This window comes from Choloepus didactylus, chromosome 2 (genome assembly GCF_015220235.1).
Source record: "Choloepus didactylus isolate mChoDid1 chromosome 2, mChoDid1.pri, whole genome shotgun sequence".
Lineage (NCBI taxonomy): Eukaryota > Metazoa > Chordata > Mammalia > Pilosa > Megalonychidae > Choloepus > Choloepus didactylus.
The window spans coordinates 193,229,087-193,246,515 of NC_051308.1; the positions used below are offsets into that span (position 1 = coordinate 193,229,087).

Here is a 17,429-nt window from a genome sequence, read left to right on the forward strand (position 1 = left end):
TCAAATTCCAGCTCCACCATTCACTAGCTTCTTCTTTGGGCAAGTTATTTAATCTTTCTTGGCCTCAGATTCTTCATCAATGAAATGGGAATAGTAATACCTATATTATAAAGCTATTATAAGAATAAAGAATTGTTATATGTGAAGAGTTTAGACTAGTACTTTGTACAAAAGAGTTTGATAAACCTACTATATATATGTATATATACCTGTATGTGTATATATATGTATTTACATATGTGTGTGTGTGTGTGTGTGTGTGTGTAAAAGTCAACTTTTTCTTCTTCCCTTCTTATCCTTCTCCATCTTGGAGTCAGACCAGATTTTGGAGTCAGCCCTTAGTTCAGTTCTAGCTCCACTTATCAAATGACCTTGGGCTTGAGTTTAGCTCAATAAATGTTATCCATGAGATGTAGACCCCGCCTTCAAGGTTCAGTGGTTAAGACAGGGAAGACAGGTAAGTGAACATTGTTGTAATCAGTATGTGTTAATCTCTACTTGAGGTATGTATAGGTATATTGAAACAGAAGAGTGACCCACCCTTTGCTGTTCCTTTTCCTCATCTCTGAAATATTTGAGATATAGATTATATGAAATAATGTGTGTTCATATTAGTTAATATAAAAAGCTAATTTTTGATTGAGCTTCTGTTTTTTGTTAATCACTGTTCTAAGTATGCCTGTTTTTGCTCCCTTAATTCTCATAATACTCTTACAAAGTACTATACTGTTGTTATTCCCATTTTACAGATGAAGAAACAGAAACAGGAGGTTGAGGTTAGGTAACTCACCACCCACGTTACACAGCTAGTAAGTGGCAGAGCTAGGATTGGAACCCATGGAGTACTAGTCCATGCCCTTAACTACTATACTACATTGCCTCTCAAAACAGCTCTCAGTGTGATGCCTGGTGCCTGGTAGGTGATCAATAAGTGGTAGCTATAGCCATAGTAGTAGTTCTCTTTCCCCTCCCGTATTTATCCGAAAGAAAAAAGGCAATTTGTCAGCAAAATTACCTTTAGGTTAATGAGGGAATTTCCATCATGAAGAAACTGCTTAGGGACCTAAACATGTTTGGGACAATCATGTGGTTTTTAAAAAAATTTTTTTTTTAAATTTTTATTCTAGTATCATATATTCAGCCTAAAATTCCCCCTTTTAATCACAAATATATCAATCAGTTCTGTTAGTTACATTCTCAATGTTGTGCTACCATCACCACCAAAACTTTTCCATTGTCCCAAATAAAACTGTCCATTCTAAGCCTTAACTCCTTATTCCCTACCCAACTCTGGCCCCTGGTAACCTATATTCTAGTTATTCTAATTATTTCATATCAGTGAGATCATATATAAGCCTTCTGTGTCTGGATTCTTTCACTCAACATAATGTCTTCAAGGTTTCTTCATGTTGTCACATGTATCAGAATTTCATTCCCTTTTCACGGCCAAATAATATTCTATTGTGTGACTGTATCACATTTTGTTTATCCATTTATCAGTTGATGATGACACTTGGGTTGCTTCCATCTTTTGACAATTGTGAATAATGCCACCAGGAACACTGAGGTGCAAATATCTGTTTGAATCCTTGTTTTCAGTTCTTTTGGGTATACACTGAGAAGTGGGATTGCTGGGTCATATGGTAATTCTATACTTAATTTTCTGAGGAACTGCCAATTTATCTTCCACAGCAGCTATACCATTTTACATTCCATCAGCAATGAGTGAGTACTCTTATTTCTCCACATCCTTTCCAACACTTGTAATTTTACATTTTGTTTTTTTTTTTGGGTCGTAACCATTGTAGTGGATGTGAAATGGTATGTCACTGTGGTTCTGATTTGCATTTTCCAATGGCTGATGATGTTGAGCATCTTGCGTGTGCTTTTTGGCCATTTGTATATTTTTTTTGGAGAAAAGTCTATTCAAGTCTTTTGCCCATTTTTTAATTGGGTGGCTTGTCTTTCTGTTGTTGAGTGGTAGGATTTCTTTATATATTCTGGATACTAAACCCTATTTCCAAATATTTTCTCCCATTGTGTAGGTTGTGGTTTTACTTTCATGATAATGTTCTTTGAGGAAAAAATTTTTTTTAATTTTGAGAAAGTCCATTTATCTATTTTTTCTATTGTTGCTTATGCTTTGGGTATAAAGTCTAGGAAACCATTGCCTAACACAAGGTCCTGAAGATGCTTCCCTACATTTTCTTCCAGGAGTTTTATAGTTCTGGCATGTATATTTATGTCTTTGATCCATTTTGGGTTGATTTTAGTATATGGTGTCAGGCAGGATCCTCCTTCATTCTTTTGCAAATGGAGATCCAGTTTTCCCAGCACCATTTGTTGAAGACACTGTTCTTTCACAGTTAGGTGGTTTTTTGTCCCCCTTGTCAAAAATCAGCAGGCCATAAATGTGAGGGTTGACTTCTGAGCTCTCAATTCGATTCCATTGGTCTCTGTGTCTGTCTTTGTGTCAGTACCATGCTGTTTTGATCACTGTGGCTTTGTAATACATTTTATGATCAGGAAATGTAAATCCTCCAACTTCATTCTTCATTTTCAAGATGGCTTGACTATTCAGGGCCCCTTACCCTTCCATATAAATTTGATGCGTGGCTTTTCCATTTCTGCAATGAAGGCTGTTGGAATTTTGTTTGGGATTATGTTGAATCTGTAAATTGCTTTGGGCAGAATTGAATCTTAACATTATTTAGTCTTACAGTCCATGAACACAGAATGTACTTCCATTTATTTAGGTGTTCTTTGATTTCTTTTAGCAATGTTTTATAGTTTTCTGTATACAAGTCCTTTACATCCTTAGTTATATCTTTCCTAGATAATTGATTCTTTTAGTTTCTATTATAAATAGAATTTTTTTCTTGTTTTCCTCTTCTCTTCTTCAGATTGTATATAGAAACACTACTGATTTTGGAGTGTTGATCTTGTACCCTGCTACTTTGCTGAATTCATTTATTAGCTCTGGGAGGTTTGTTGTGGATTCTTTACCAATTTGGATGTCTTTTATTTCTTTTTCTTGCCTAATTGCTCTGCTAGAACTTCCAGTACAGTGTTGAATAAATGGTGACAGTAGACATCCTTGTCTTGTTCCTAATCTAAGAGGGAAAGCTTTCAGTCTTTAATCATTAAGTATGATATTAGCTGTGTATTTTTCATATATGCCCTTTATCATGTTGAGGAAATTTCCTTCTATTCCTAGTTTCCTAAGTGTTTTTATCAAGAAGCAGTGCTGGGTTTTGTCAAAGGCCTTTTCTGCATTACTTGAGATGATCATCTGGTTTTTTTTTCCTTCCTTCTGTTAATGTGGTATATTGTATTAATTGATTTTTTTACATTCATCTACCCTTGCATACCAAGGGTAAATCCCACTTGATCATGGTATATAACCCTTTAAATGTGCTGTTGGATTCTACTTGCTAGTATTTTGTTGAGGATTTTTGCATCTATATCCATAAGACATGTTAGTCTTTGATTTTCTTTTCTGTGGTATCTTTATCTGGCTTTGGTATGGGGGGGATGTTGGCCCTGAAGAATGAATTGGTGAATGGTTCTTCCTCTTCAATTTTTTGGAATAAGTTGAGCAGGATTGATGTTAATTCTCTTAGGATATTTGGTAAATTTCCACTGTGAAGCCATCTGGTCTTGGACTTTTCTTTGTAGGGAGGTTTTTGATGACTGATTCAGTCACTTCAGTAGTTATTGGTTTGTTGAGATCTTCTATTTCTTCTTCTTTTTTTAAATAATTCAGTTTTATTGAGATACATTCATAAACCATACAGTCATCCACAGTGTACAATCAGTTGTTCATAGTACCATTATATAGTTGTGCATTCATCACCACAGTCAATTTTTGAACATTTTCATTATCACACACACAAAAAGAATAAGAATAAAAGTTAAACAGAACACCTAAAACATCCCTTCCCTCCCATCCCTCCTATTATTCATTTACTTTTTGTTTTGTTAATTCAGTTTTATTGAGGTATATTCACATACCATGCAGTCATACAAAGCATACAATCAGTTGTTCACAGTACCATTATATAGTTGTGCGTTCATCACCAAAATTAATTTTTGAATATTTTCATTACCAAACACACAAAAATAATAAGAATAAAAATTAAAGTGAAAAAGAACAATTAAAGTAAAAAAGAACACTGGCCTTTTTTTTTTTTTTTTTTTTTGCCCCCATTTTTCTACTCATCCATCCATACACTGGACAAAGGGGAGTGTGCTCCACATGGCTTTCCCAATCACATTATCACCCCTCATAAGCTACATTGTTATACAATCATCTTCAAGATTCAAGGGTTCTGGGTTGTAGTTTGATAGTTTCAGGTATTTACTGCTAGCTATTCCACCAATCAATTTTTGAACGTTTTCCTTACACCAAAAATAATAAAAATAAGAATAAAAGATAAAAGTAAAAAAGAACTCCCAATCATTCCATCCCTTGCATCTCTATTTCTTCTTGAATCAGTAGGTAGCTTTGTGTCTGTAGGACTTTGTCCATTTCATCTAGGTTATCTAGTTTGTTGGTGTACAGCTTTTCATAGTATCCTCTTAGAGTCCTTTTTATTTCAGTGGGGACAGTAGTCATGTCCCCTTCATTTCTGATTTTAGTCATTTGTGTCCTTTCTCATATTTTTTTGCATCAGTCTAGTCTAGGTTTTCTTTGTCAGTCAAGTCTAGGTTTGTCAATTTTTATTAATCTTTCCAAAGAAACAACTTTTGGTTTTACTGATTCTCTATTTCATTTATCTCCAGTCTTTTCTTTTTAGTTCCTTCCTTCTGCTCACTTTGGGTTTAGTTTGCTCTTTTTTCTACTTCCTCCAGTTTTGAGGTTAGGTCTCTGATTTGAAATCTTTCTTATATTTTAATGTAAGGATTTAGAACTATAAAGTTCCCTCTTAGCACTGCCCTTGCTGTATCCCATAAATTTTGGTATGTTGTATTTTCATTTTCATTCATCTCAAGATATTTCCTGATTTCCCTTATGATAGCCTTTTTAACCCATTGGTTGTTGAAGAGTACATTGTTTAATTTCCATGTATTTGTGAATTTTCCAGTTCTCCCTGTTATTGATTTCTAGCTTCATTCCTTGTGATTGGTATGATACATTGTATGGTTTCAATATTTTTTAATTTATTGAGACCTGTTTTGTGACCTAACATATGGTCTCTCCTGGAGAATGATCTGTGTGCACTAGAGAAGAATGTGTATTCTGTTGTTGTTGGGTGATGTATTCTATGTATGTTTGTTAGGTCTAGTTGCTTTAGAGTATTGCTCAAGTCTTGTATTTCCTAATTGATTTTCTGCGTAGATGTTCTATCCATTATTGAAAGTGGTGTATTAAAGTCCCCTACTATTAATGTAGAACTGTCAATTTCTCCCTTCAAATCCTGGTATTTGCTTCATATTTTTTTGAGTTTTGCTATTAGGTGGATGTATAATTATAATTATTACATCTTCTTGTTGAATTGAACTTATCAGCATATACTGATCATCTTTATCCTTCGTAACTGTTTTTGACTTAAAGTCTATTTTATTCTGATATTATTATAGCCATCCCTGGTCTCTTTTGATTGCTACTTGCATGGTATATATTTTTTCCATTCTTTTACTTTCAACCTACTTTTGTCTTTGAATTTAAGATGAATCTCTTGTAGACAGGATATGGTTGGGTCATGCTTTTTTATTCATTCTGCCATCCTCTGCCTTTTGACTGGGGAGATTAACCCATTCACATTGAAAGTCACTACTGATAATTCAGTAGTTTTTTTTTTTGCTATTTTGCTATTTAGTCTTTGTAAGTCTTATACCTTTTTTTGTCCCTCATTTCTTCTGTTTATGCCTACTTTTCATGTTTATTTGATTTTTTTGTACTGTACTAAGCCTCTTCTCAATTATTCTGGATACATTTTTCATATATTTTCCTTGGGATTACCATAGAGTTAAAATTTAACATCCTAAATATATGGCAATCATATTTGTTTTGATACCAACTTGACTTCAGTAGGATGCACATACACATACACCCCTCCGGTCCCCCACCTTTTTTTTACTTATTATAAATTTTAGTTTTGTATATTTTATATCCAAAATCATAGATTTATATCATTACTATAATGTAGCACCTGTTTAGAAGTAAGTGGAGTTACATACCAAAAAAATACAATATTTGTAATTACCCAAATGATCACCTGTATCGGAGGTCCTTATTTCTTTATGCCACTTTGAATGACTGCCTAGTGTCCTTTTCTTTTAGTCTGAAGAACTCCCTTTGGCATTTGTTTAGGGGAGGTCTGGTGGTAATGAGCTCTCAGCTTTTGTTTATCTGGGAATGTTTTAATTTCTCCCTCATTTTTTAAAGTCTCGTCGGATATAAAATTCTTCTTTGGCAATTGTTTTCTCTGAACACTTTAAGTATTTCAACACACTGTCCCTTTGCCTCCATGTTTCTGATGAGAAATCAGCACTCAATCTATTGGGATTCCCTTGAATATAACACATTGCTTTTCTTTTGCAGCTTTCAGGACTCTCTCTTTAAACTTGGCTTTTAACAGTTTGATCAGTGTGTGACAGGGTATATTTTTCTTCAGGTTATCCTGTTTGGTGTTTTCTGGGCTTTTTGGTTTTGCATAGTCATGTCTTTTGCTGTTTCGAAATTTTTCTACCATTATTTCTTTGAATATTCCTTCTGCCCCTTTCTCTCTTTCTTCTCCTTCTCGGACTCCCATAATGCATATATTTTACACTTGATGGTGTCCCAGAGATCTCTTAGACTATTTTTGCTTTTTATAATTCTTTTTCCTCTCTGCTTCTTGGCCTGACTCATTTCTATTGCCTAGCCTTTGAGTTTGCTGATTTTTTCTTCTGCCAGTTCCAGTCTGCTGTTGAAACCCTCCTGGGAATTTTTCATTCCAGTTATTGTGGTCTTCAACTTGAGTAGTTCTGTTTGGTTCCTTTTAAAAATTTCTATCTCTTTATTGAAATTCACATATTGTTCATTCACTGTTTTCCTGATATCCTTTCATTCTTTCTTTGTATTTTGCCTCATCTCCTTGAACATATTGAGGATCATTTTCTTAAAGTCTTTAGCCAATATGTCCATAGTCTGGTCTTCTTGGTTGGTGTTTTCTGAATTTTATCTCTTCCTTTGGATGAGCCATCATTTCCTGTTTCTTTGTTTGTCTTGTAATCTTCTTTGCACACTGTACATTTTAATATTTTAAAATGCTTACTCTGGGATTTATTCCCTGAGATATCTGTTTCTTGAGCTTGTAAATAGCTGGTGATATGACAGAGATTTTCTTGAGTGTCAGCCCTCCCATCAGGAAGGTCCACCCAAGGCGAATGCTAAGTACAGCATCCTCCTTGTCTTTTCTGGGCCTGTGTCTTGTTCTGGGCTTGTGCTCGCTAATGGCTTAGGAGTTCTCCTGTTTACAGGAGTTTGAATGTTCCCTCTACTTCCCAGGAGACAGCCCTCCCTCTCCTGGATATTTCACTGCAGGACTTAAAGCTGATAAGTCGTTGCCTCATGCCATCTACCTCAGTTGTTTCTCACACTTCTTTCCTTGTCTCAAGCTGCTTTTTCCTAGAGGGCAAATTCCAGAGGAAGATTAGGCTGAAGAATTTTCTCAAATCGGTCTTTCCCAGCTGGAACAAGCCAGGGACCTAAAAAGGGAGCACCAGCTGGCTCTAAACTACCCTGTAGAGGGAGAGAGGGCAGGACCAGGAGGACACTAGGGGCTTCTTCCACAGCTCCCCAAAGCTGCAGTTTCTTGACCTGCCTGGCAAATGCAGCCCTTCAGCTGTCCTCCACAGCTCTCAGGAAGTCTATTCCACCACCTTCATCAGGGGTGGGTTGGAACAGTGACCTCCCGTACAGCAAGGCCCCCAGCAATCTGAAGGCACTAATCAAACTCGTGATCAGTGATCAGAGGTCAGTCGATCAGTCGTTCCCTCCCTGGATCCTGGGGAAGTGGATTTTTATGTCCATTTCTGACACCAGCAAGCTATGCCATGGACCAGAGCCCCCTGCTGACTGTTGCTGGAGTGGGTAATGGGTGCCAGTAACCACTGGGTGTGGAGAGAGCACTTTGCTGGTATTTACTGTAATTTAGCAGCCTCTTCCTCCCACTCTTCCCTGGATGCTGTACAGTGTTCTTCTGGACTCTGGAGTTTCAAAATAGTTGATTCAGACAGTTCCTGCCTGTTTATTAGTTGTTCCAGTGGAGGGACTGATTCCTGGACCTCCTTACTCTGCCGTTCCCATAATCCTTTCCAATCATATGTCTTAACCAGAATCTGACTGTTAATTGCTAGGGGTCTTTTTGTTCTTGCCAAGAGTATTAAGAGAATTACCTGCTGATTTTCAGGTAGGAAGGGTTGGGGCCATGGGCTTAGCCACACTTTATGATCCCCTCCAGAAAAGGGAAAATGAATCCTCTGGGGTATGCTAGTACTGGAGGAGGAGAGAGATACGGTGATATACTGAACAATGCTGCCCTGAGGAGCCACTAAATAGCATTTCCAGCACAGAGACAGAATGACATAAAAAGAAGGTGAAACTAGAGAATATGTCAAGGAATTCATCAATGAACTGGAACTCCCCTTTTCAGAGACAGGAGAAACTCTAAATACCATGTAGAACAAGTGAATCTGTACCCAGGGCATTTTAATAAATTTGCTAAAGAAATCAGTGTCAGCTTTTGTTACACTAGGAAAGAGGATGTGTTCTTCCAAGGGGATAGTTGGCTTTTATTTGATTGAAATGCTCAGTGTACTTAAACACTTGCATTGTGCTCTTCTGAAGTATTTCAGTTTCTTGATTCAATTTAATATTAGTTGTTAGTTATTAAGTGTATTATAAAAATCATATGAGAGATTACTGGTGATCACCACAAACACAAATGCTAAAGATTCATGGATTAAAAAAATATGTATAGAGTGTCTTCTATGTGTCAGGTACTTTTCCAGGCTTAGGAAATAGACAGACGAGTAAGATACAATCTGGACCCCATGGTCCAATGAAGTAGGTGGATGTGTTAGGAAATAAGTACAGTATGACATTGGAAGGGCTCTGATAGTATCTTAAAGGCATGGTGGGGATTAAAGCTTGTGTCCTGTCATTCTCAGTGTCCATAGCAGCTACAATCATCTATGCCTACGCCTGGCTGATTCCTCTCGCACTCTGGGGTTTCCTCATGTGGAGAAACAGCAAAGTTATGAACATCGTTTCCTATTCGTTTTTGGAAATTGTGTGCGTCTATGGATATTCACTCTTCATTTATATTCCCACAGCTGTAAGTACCTCTACTTTTGGAGCAGATTCTGAGTGATACCCTATTCTTGGTTGAAAATTCAGCCAGCATCGTTTCCAGCCTAGACCTCATGTGCTCCTGAAAAATACCTTTGGAGTTTAGAAGTTCAGCGTGAAGGGTGGGTGGAAGGCCAAGTGCCTTCCCTGGGTCTCGAGCCTTCCTTATGAAAGCATTTGCCTCCATCTGTGTGCTGTAGTGTTTCTCCAGGCTGTATTGAAAAACCAGAATGGCAGTGAGGGGTGCAGCTGTTATTGGCTTTTATAAGCATGTGTGCCCAGAATGAACAAATGCCTCTCTGAAATGCCACCAAAGAACCTCTACCCTCCCTCTTTTTCTTTTCTTTCAGATACTGTGGATTATCCCCCAGAAAGCTGTTCGTTGGATTCTAGTCATGATTGCCCTGGGCATCTCAGGGTCTGTCTTGGCGATGACATTTTGGCCAGCTGTTCGTGAAGATAACCGGCGCATTGCATTGGCCACAGTTGTGACAATTGTGTTGCTTCATATGCTTCTTTCTGTGAGCTGTTTGGTATGGTCTCATTCCTTCATTCTTTTGGTGTGCTTAATATGCAAATACTAAAAGACCTCAAACTGTTAGACATGATGGTTTTAAAACTGACTTCATGGAATAAATATCAGTTTGACTAGACTCTCCTAGGTGGGAAGTGGTTAAGTCATGAGAATTTGATTGTAATCTCTGGTTTTACCTTATTTCTGAAATTTGGTTAAGATTTGGATTCTGGCCAGAGAGAGGAGTGGGTAGGATGAGCATCTACAAATAGGGTTAGGGAGCAGGGGTGGAAGGAGTTCTGCCTTTGGCCTTTTCTGGTTCTCTGCACATATCTAGAAAGATTTTTGAGATTTAAAGTTTCATGGATGGGAAGTTTGAGAGTGAAGTCAAATATAGGAACATGGAGTTATTTTAAAGGTGAACAACATTTAAAACACTTTTTGAGTTCATGTGTTTAGGTGTCTTTTTAGGAAGAGATGTGGTTTTGAGTTAGACAGGCCTAGATTGAAGACCAGCTCTGTCACTCACTGCCTGTATGAGTTGGGCATGTTATCTAACTTCTGTGAATCATAATTTCTTTATCTGTAACATGGGTGTAGTATTTCCTGCCACATTGGGTTGTTCTGAGGATTAGACAAAATAATGCATATAAAGCACTTAACATAGAACTTGTCTCCTGAATGTCCTCTAAAAATTAGACCCTGTTCTTTGATCCTAAGGAGACATGGTTTTATATATTGTTCGCACACTGTGCTCAAAAATTTCTGTCCAGGGCCTTAACAAGCCCTGATGCACGTTTTGACAAAAAGCAGAGTCCAAGAGTGTCAGCGTCACTGAGGAAGAAAAGAACATGCCCGTGGGAAATGTCCACACAGCATGTGTCCAGGCCTTTGGTCAAGTTCTCAGTTGTGGGAGTAAATCTTTCTTTGGCAATGTATGATCTCTAGTATCTTTGCATAGTCAACCTTTCTCATTAATTGCATTAATTAAGTCTTGATACTTTATCATTAAGCATGCAGAGTTCTGAAACACAGATCTGGTTTACATGTATTTCACATGTGCCTAAGCTTTAAACTCTTGAGACAGCACTGTTGGTTTGACTCATGGCTGAGTGACGATACTATCGTCTTCTTCTGGCACTTGGAATACCTGGGTCAATCCCTTAAAATGCTGTTACGACCTTTCTGTCTGCTGAAGAAGACTCTTCTTTCCACTGTAACTTAACTGCCTCTCGCTGGCATCTTCCCATCTCTCTTCTGAATTTTTTTCCTATTCCTGGCTGAGAAGTTGGTGAAGAGAAAGAGACAGGAAAAAAGGCATTATTGCCCTGTTCATTTCTGTAAGAGATAGAGAGGGGTGGGACAGATTGGACAAGGGAGCAGGGAGGTGTTACATATTAGGAGCCTGCTTTCACTTGGTACCTGTGGCAGGATGTTTCCTCCTGTACCTGTTAGTCCCTTTTGGGATAAATAGCACTGAAGATAGCACTTACCTGTCCATCTTTCTGCCCAGGACCTTTCTAAAGGAGCTATAAAGTAGAAAAGAGCACTGGATTGGATGCTGCTTACCATTGTGAGCATAATAGGCAAGTGACTTAACTCTTAGAAACTTGGATTCCTCATCTGTCAAAAGAGATTTGTATTTTTGTGGGCTTTTGTGAGTTTCAGATGGCTGTGAAAGTCCTTTATATAATGCAAAGACCTGTTTAGATGTAAAGATGTTATTAAATGAGCCCTGTGTGATTAGAACCTGCCAGGATAAGGCTGCCTCTTATTCCTCCTTAGTGCCCCAGTAAGGGTTGTCCAAGGTAATACAACTAATAAATAGACAAAAACTCCAGACAATTCCCTTTCTGTTATAAATAACTGCCTCTCACTGGAGTCTTCCCATCTCCCTCTTGAACTCTTTATCCATTATATTCCTGGTTGAGAAGTTGGTGATGAGAAAAAGGCAGGAGAAAAGGCATTGCTCTGTTCAGTTCTGTAAGGGAATCAGAGGAGCAGGGCATTGGAGGAGGGAGGTAATTGCGTGGTATAGGACCTCTTCTTGGAGGAGAGGGCAGTGTTCTCTCTGAAGGGAATTATCTGTGGTCTGGTGTTTAGCCAGGGCCCACTGTGCCTAGAGTTCTTTTCCCCTCTATGGAGAGTGCCTCCTTTATCTTCTGGAGGAGATGTACAATGCAAGGTGACTGAACCGGAAGTTGGGTGCCTTGGGTTCTCGTCCCAGTTCTTCCACTCTCTGGACCCTCACCTCCTCACTTAGAAAAAGTTGCTGATCAGGCTGTAGTAACATCTTTACTGTTGTTGTAAGGATTGGGTGATAGCCTCTGCAACATGAAAAAATATGGAAACCATGCAAACAGAAGACATTATTATTGGAAGTTAGAAAGAGGAATTGGCAGGGAAGTTTCTTGAGCTGAGGGGCACTGACTGAACCAGACAGCTTGGCTTTCTAACTCTCCCTTGGGGAACACAGGTTGGTGTTTTTGCCTTAGTGCAGTCAGGCCTATGACAGCCTCACAACTGCTGAGGACCCCTCAGCAGTTGCACAGATAAACAGTCTCCAAGTTTGTCCTGGAACAAACCTGGCAGGGATGACTAAGGAAGCCCCCAGAGGGTGTGTCCTTGGCCCATATGTTTGGAGATGTAAGAACCCAGTCGCCTGAGTTTTTTGCTAGGTGACTCACCTACCCCTACTCCTAGGGAGCTGGGTCTGTGTGTGAATCATCCTTGAGGCCTCCACAGTGCCAAGATCTAGGCTGAGCATATACTAGGTGCCAAGTAGCAGGGCATGTTAGAGAACTGAAGAGCATTGACTTTGGAACCAGACACAACCAGATTCAAATCCTAGCCCACACACATAATAGTTATGTATCCTTGGGAAATCCTCTATGTCTTTGAGCCTGAATGTTCTCATCTTTAAAATGGGGATCAAATTGCCTGTTACAGGGTTATTGAGCAGAATACTGATCAGGCCTGGCACACAGTTAGGCACCTCCCCCCCCCCCAAATGATAGCCGTGATTGTTATTAAGATTTTGTGGAAGTAATGAATCATAGAATTATAGCTTGTCCAAGTAAAGACCCTTAGAGATCATCTTTTTCATTTTCAGATAAGAAAACTGAGGCCCACGGGGCAGGAGTGGGTGGTATGATTTGTTCAAAATGCAGCGCAATAGTGGAGGCAGGTTTAGAACTTGGGCCGCCGGGCTCATTCCGCCTGCAGTTGGTTTCCTCTAATAGCCTGGAAGAAAGGCATAGTTCCTGCATCACGGGGGCTTCCTGACTCAGTGCACCATTGAGGGAACTGGAGGGGCCCAGCACTGGCCCCTTAAATTAGGGACTATTCTTTCCCCAACTCAGAAAAACAGTTATAGGAAGGGGGCCTGGGGAGGAAGGCTTTTTAAGATAGTGGAATTAACACTGGGAATGTGACAAGCTGTAGAGATAGTATGCAGAAAAAGGGAACAGCTATAAACTTTTGGAAAGGACTGTTGAAGCTCTAACGCAGAATAGGACCGTGTTAGTTGAGAGCTCCTTCGTGTTGTGTTGGTGCCCCCTTCTGGCTGATGGAGAGCATAGCTGATGAAATGGTTCTTGAGCTGGTGACTTTTTATCTTTTTACCTTTCTAAGGCACTGACTTCAAGAGGGAGCTGTACATGTGCAGAGGTCCTTTATATATTAACCAATTCGTCTTTCCTTTGAACAAAAAATGTATAGAGGCTGGTGAGATTGGTATTTTTCTTGGCTAAAGCTAGGATTCACAGTCCTTGAAAGGCAGATGGAGGGGTCCTCCCTAATGTCTTCCCTCCTCCACTTCCTTCTGATTTTTGACAGCTAAATTGTAGTTTGTAAGTGGAAGCACTTATCAAGCCTTTCATTTCCAGGCTATAGAATTATGAGTTAAACCTACCTAGCACTTTCTTTTTAAAGGTTTTTGCTGAGAGCCAACTGGTTTAGCAGTAATCTGTCCTAGTTCATTTCATTAAGAATTTATCTTTTACTTAGTGTGCTAGTCTCTGTGTGAGGTGCTGGTGACACAAAGATGGAAAAGGACACATTCCTTGCCCTGGAGGAGAGACTGTATAACGAAGTGATTAAGAGCTTGAGGTTTGGAGTTAAACAGATCTCACTTTGAGTCCTGGCTCCACCACTCAGCCATGCCCACTTGATCAAACAACAGTTTTCTGATCCTGAGTCTCTTAATCTGTCAAATGAAAATAACTACCTCATAGAGTTGCCATGAGGATTATGTCAGATAATGTAGTAAGTGCTCAATAAATGGGAGCTGTATTTAAAAAGGCATTTACAGTCATGTAATAGAGTAAAGAGACGGTTGTAGTTTAGTGTGATGGCAGATGTGGTAGAGGGAAATATAGAAGCCATGAGAGCCCACAGGTACTCTGAGCCTAGAGTCTAGAAGAACGCTCACCTGGACCCTTATTTTTTAACTCTCCTTATGGATCTCTTTTCTTTCAGGCATACTTCTTTGATGCACCAGAGATGGACCATCTCCCAACAGCTACAGCTATTCCAAATCAAACAGTTGCAGCAGTCAAATCCAGCTAAAGAGAAAAGTAAGAGATTATATTTTTATCTTCTTGCTGTCTGGTAGAGTAAAAAAGAGGCACGTGCCTCTATTCTGTTATTGTTAGCATCAAGAACAAAAAAGAAACCCTTTTTTTTGTTACAGTGATTTTAGGTTTACAGAAAAATTATGCAGAAAGTAGAAAGTTCCCTTATACTCCACCCCTCATACACACACACTCACACACACACACACAATTTTCCCTATTATTAACATTTTGCATTTGTATGGTAACTTTGTTGCAATTGATGAGACAAAATTTTTATAATTATACTATTAACTATAGCCTATAGTTTACATTAGGTTCACTCTGTGTTTTGTACACTTCAATGGTTTTTTAAAATTTTTATTCTTGTAACATATATCAACCTAAAATTTCCCATTTTAACCACTTACATATTTACAATTCAGTGGTGTTAATTACATTCACAGTGTTGTACTACCATTACCATCATTCATTATCAAAGCTTTTCCATCACCCCAAACAAATCTTTATCAATTAAATGTTAACTCCCCATTCCCCACCCCCACCCCAGCCCCTGTAACCAGTATTAGTTTCTGATGCTATGAATTTGCATATTCTAATTATTTATGTAAATAAGATCATACCATACCTGTTCTTTTGTGTCTGGCTTATTTCACTCAACATGATGTCTTCAAGGTTCATCCATGTTGTCACAGGTATCAGAACTTCATTACTTTTTATGGCCAAATAATAGTCCATTGTGTTTCTAAACCACATTTTGTTTATCCATTTATCAGTTGATGGACACAGTTGGGTTGCTTCCACCTTTTGGCAGTTGTAAATAATGCCATTATGATTATTTGTGTGCAATATCTGTTTGAGTCACTGCTTTCAGTTCTTTTGGGTATATACTTAGAAGTGGGATTGCTGGATCATACGTTAATTCTATACTTAACTTTCTGAGGAACTGCCAAACTGTTTTCCACAGTGGTTGCACCCATTTGCATTCTTATGAACAATGTACAAGAGTTCCCATTTCTACACATTCTCACTAGTACTTGTTATTTTCCGTTTTTTAAAAAGTAGCCATTCTAGTGGTTATGAAATGGTGTCTAATTGTGGTTTTGATGTTCATTTCCCTGATGGCTAATGACATTGAGCATATTTTCATGTGCTTAGTGGCCATTTGTATATCTTCTTTGGAGATATCTGTTCAAGTCTTTTGCCTGTTTTTTTAAATGCAGTTTTATTGAGCTATACTCACATGCCATACAATCCATCCAAAGTATACAGTCGGTGGCTCACAGTATCATCATATAGTTGTACATTCATCACCACAATCAATTTTAAAACATTTTCATTACTCTAAAAAAAAAGAAAAGAAAAGAAGAAAACCCCAAACATCCTATATCTCTTATCCCTCCCTATCATTGACCCCTAGCATTGGTGTGATAACTTTGTTACTTTTGATGAGAGAATATTAGGATATTACTGTTAACTTGAGTCCATGGTTTGCAATAGATGTGTTTTTCCCATATACCATTCTATTATTAACTCCGTATAATAACAAATTACATTTGTTCTAGTTCGTGGAAAAATTTTTTTTATTTGTACCATTAATCATAGGCCATCATCTACCACAAGATTCGTTGTGTTATATAGTCCCATGCTCTGGCTTTCCTTCAGGTGACATGTATGACTGTAAACTTCCCCTATCAATCACATTCACACACCATTCAGCATTGTTAATTATAATCACAACAATGTGGTGCCATCACCTCTATCCCTTTCCATACGTTTAAAATTCAACCTGGTTAAAAATTCTGCACATCTTTAGCAGCTGCTTCCTGTTCTCTAACCTCATTCTATCTCCTGATGGCCTATATTCTAGATTCTATATCTATGAGTTTACTTAGTTTATATTAGTGACATCATAAAATATTTGTTCTTTTGTGTCTGACTTATTTCACTCAACATAATGTCCTCAGTGTTCATCCATGTTGTTGCATGCTTCAGGACTTCATTCCTTTTTACTGCTGAATAATTTTCTGTCATATGTGTACACCCCATTTTGTTTATCAGTTCATTGATTGATGGACACTTGGGTTGTTTCCGTCTTTTGTTTTGTTCATTTTGAATGGAGTTGTTTTTTTTGTTGTTGTTGTTGTGTGGTGGGATTTCTTTATATATTCTAAATACTAAACCCTTGTCAGATATATGGTTTCCAAATATTTTCTCCCATTTTGTAGGTTGTCTTTTTACTTTCTTGATAAAGTCCTTTGATGTACAGAAGTTTTTAGTTTTGGTGAGTCTCATTTATCTATTTTTTCATTTGTTGCTTGTGCTTTTGGTGTAAAGTCTAAGAAATCATTGCCTAATACAAGGTCTTGAAGATATTTCCCTATGTTTTCTTCTAGCAGTTGTATAGTTTGTGTTCAACCAGACCCTTTAATCTTTCTGCCCAATTTAGTGTGGTATGTGTATGTGTACATGTCTCTAAATATGTGTCCCTCTTGTTGAAGACTTCAATTTTGAAATCCACATGATATTGGCTTTCTAGAGTTGGGAAACATGAACTCTTAGATGCTTCTGTAAAGACTTGCTTTTTGGTTGAGCATCCACCCACCTTTTTTTTTTTTTCATATTTTTTAAATTATAGAATATAACATATAGACATAAAAGTGATAACTTTCCAAGTGCAATTTAACAAGTAGTTAGAGGGCAAATTTCAAAGAATATTATAGGCTATAATTCCATAGTTTGTTATTTCCTTATTATAAAATATATATACAAAAAGGTGTAATATCTTTCAATGTATGATTTAAATAGTAAATATATAGGAAATTTCTAAAGTTGAAAGTTACAGTATTATATAACATAATCATGGAAGTGGCATCCATCACCTTTGCCCTATTCTATTGATTAGAGAAGCAAGTCACACGTCTTGTCCACACTCAAAGGGAGGGGATTATTCAAGGGCAAGAATACTTGGAGGCAGGGATCATTGGGGGCTATTTTAGAG

General features: G+C 37.9%; 1 protein-coding gene across 4 annotated transcripts in view; it reads left to right on the forward strand.

Annotated features, from left to right (window-relative positions):
• The window catches only part of YIPF1 (Yip1 domain family member 1), a 68,926-nt gene that overhangs the window by 24,041 nt on the left and 27,456 nt on the right, over positions 1-17,429 (forward strand). For all 4 annotated transcript variants that reach the window (XR_005215366.1, XM_037827174.1, XM_037827173.1 and 1 more), the window contains 3 exons: positions 9,160-9,326; positions 9,691-9,873; positions 14,334-14,431. Coding sequence is in view for 3 of the 4 variants with exons in the window: in XM_037827174.1 (XP_037683102.1) it covers positions 9,160-9,326; positions 9,691-9,873; positions 14,334-14,423 (440 nt within the window). In the remaining variant the exon portion in view is untranslated. The remainder of the gene's footprint in view (positions 1-9,159; positions 9,327-9,690; positions 9,874-14,333; positions 14,432-17,429) is intronic.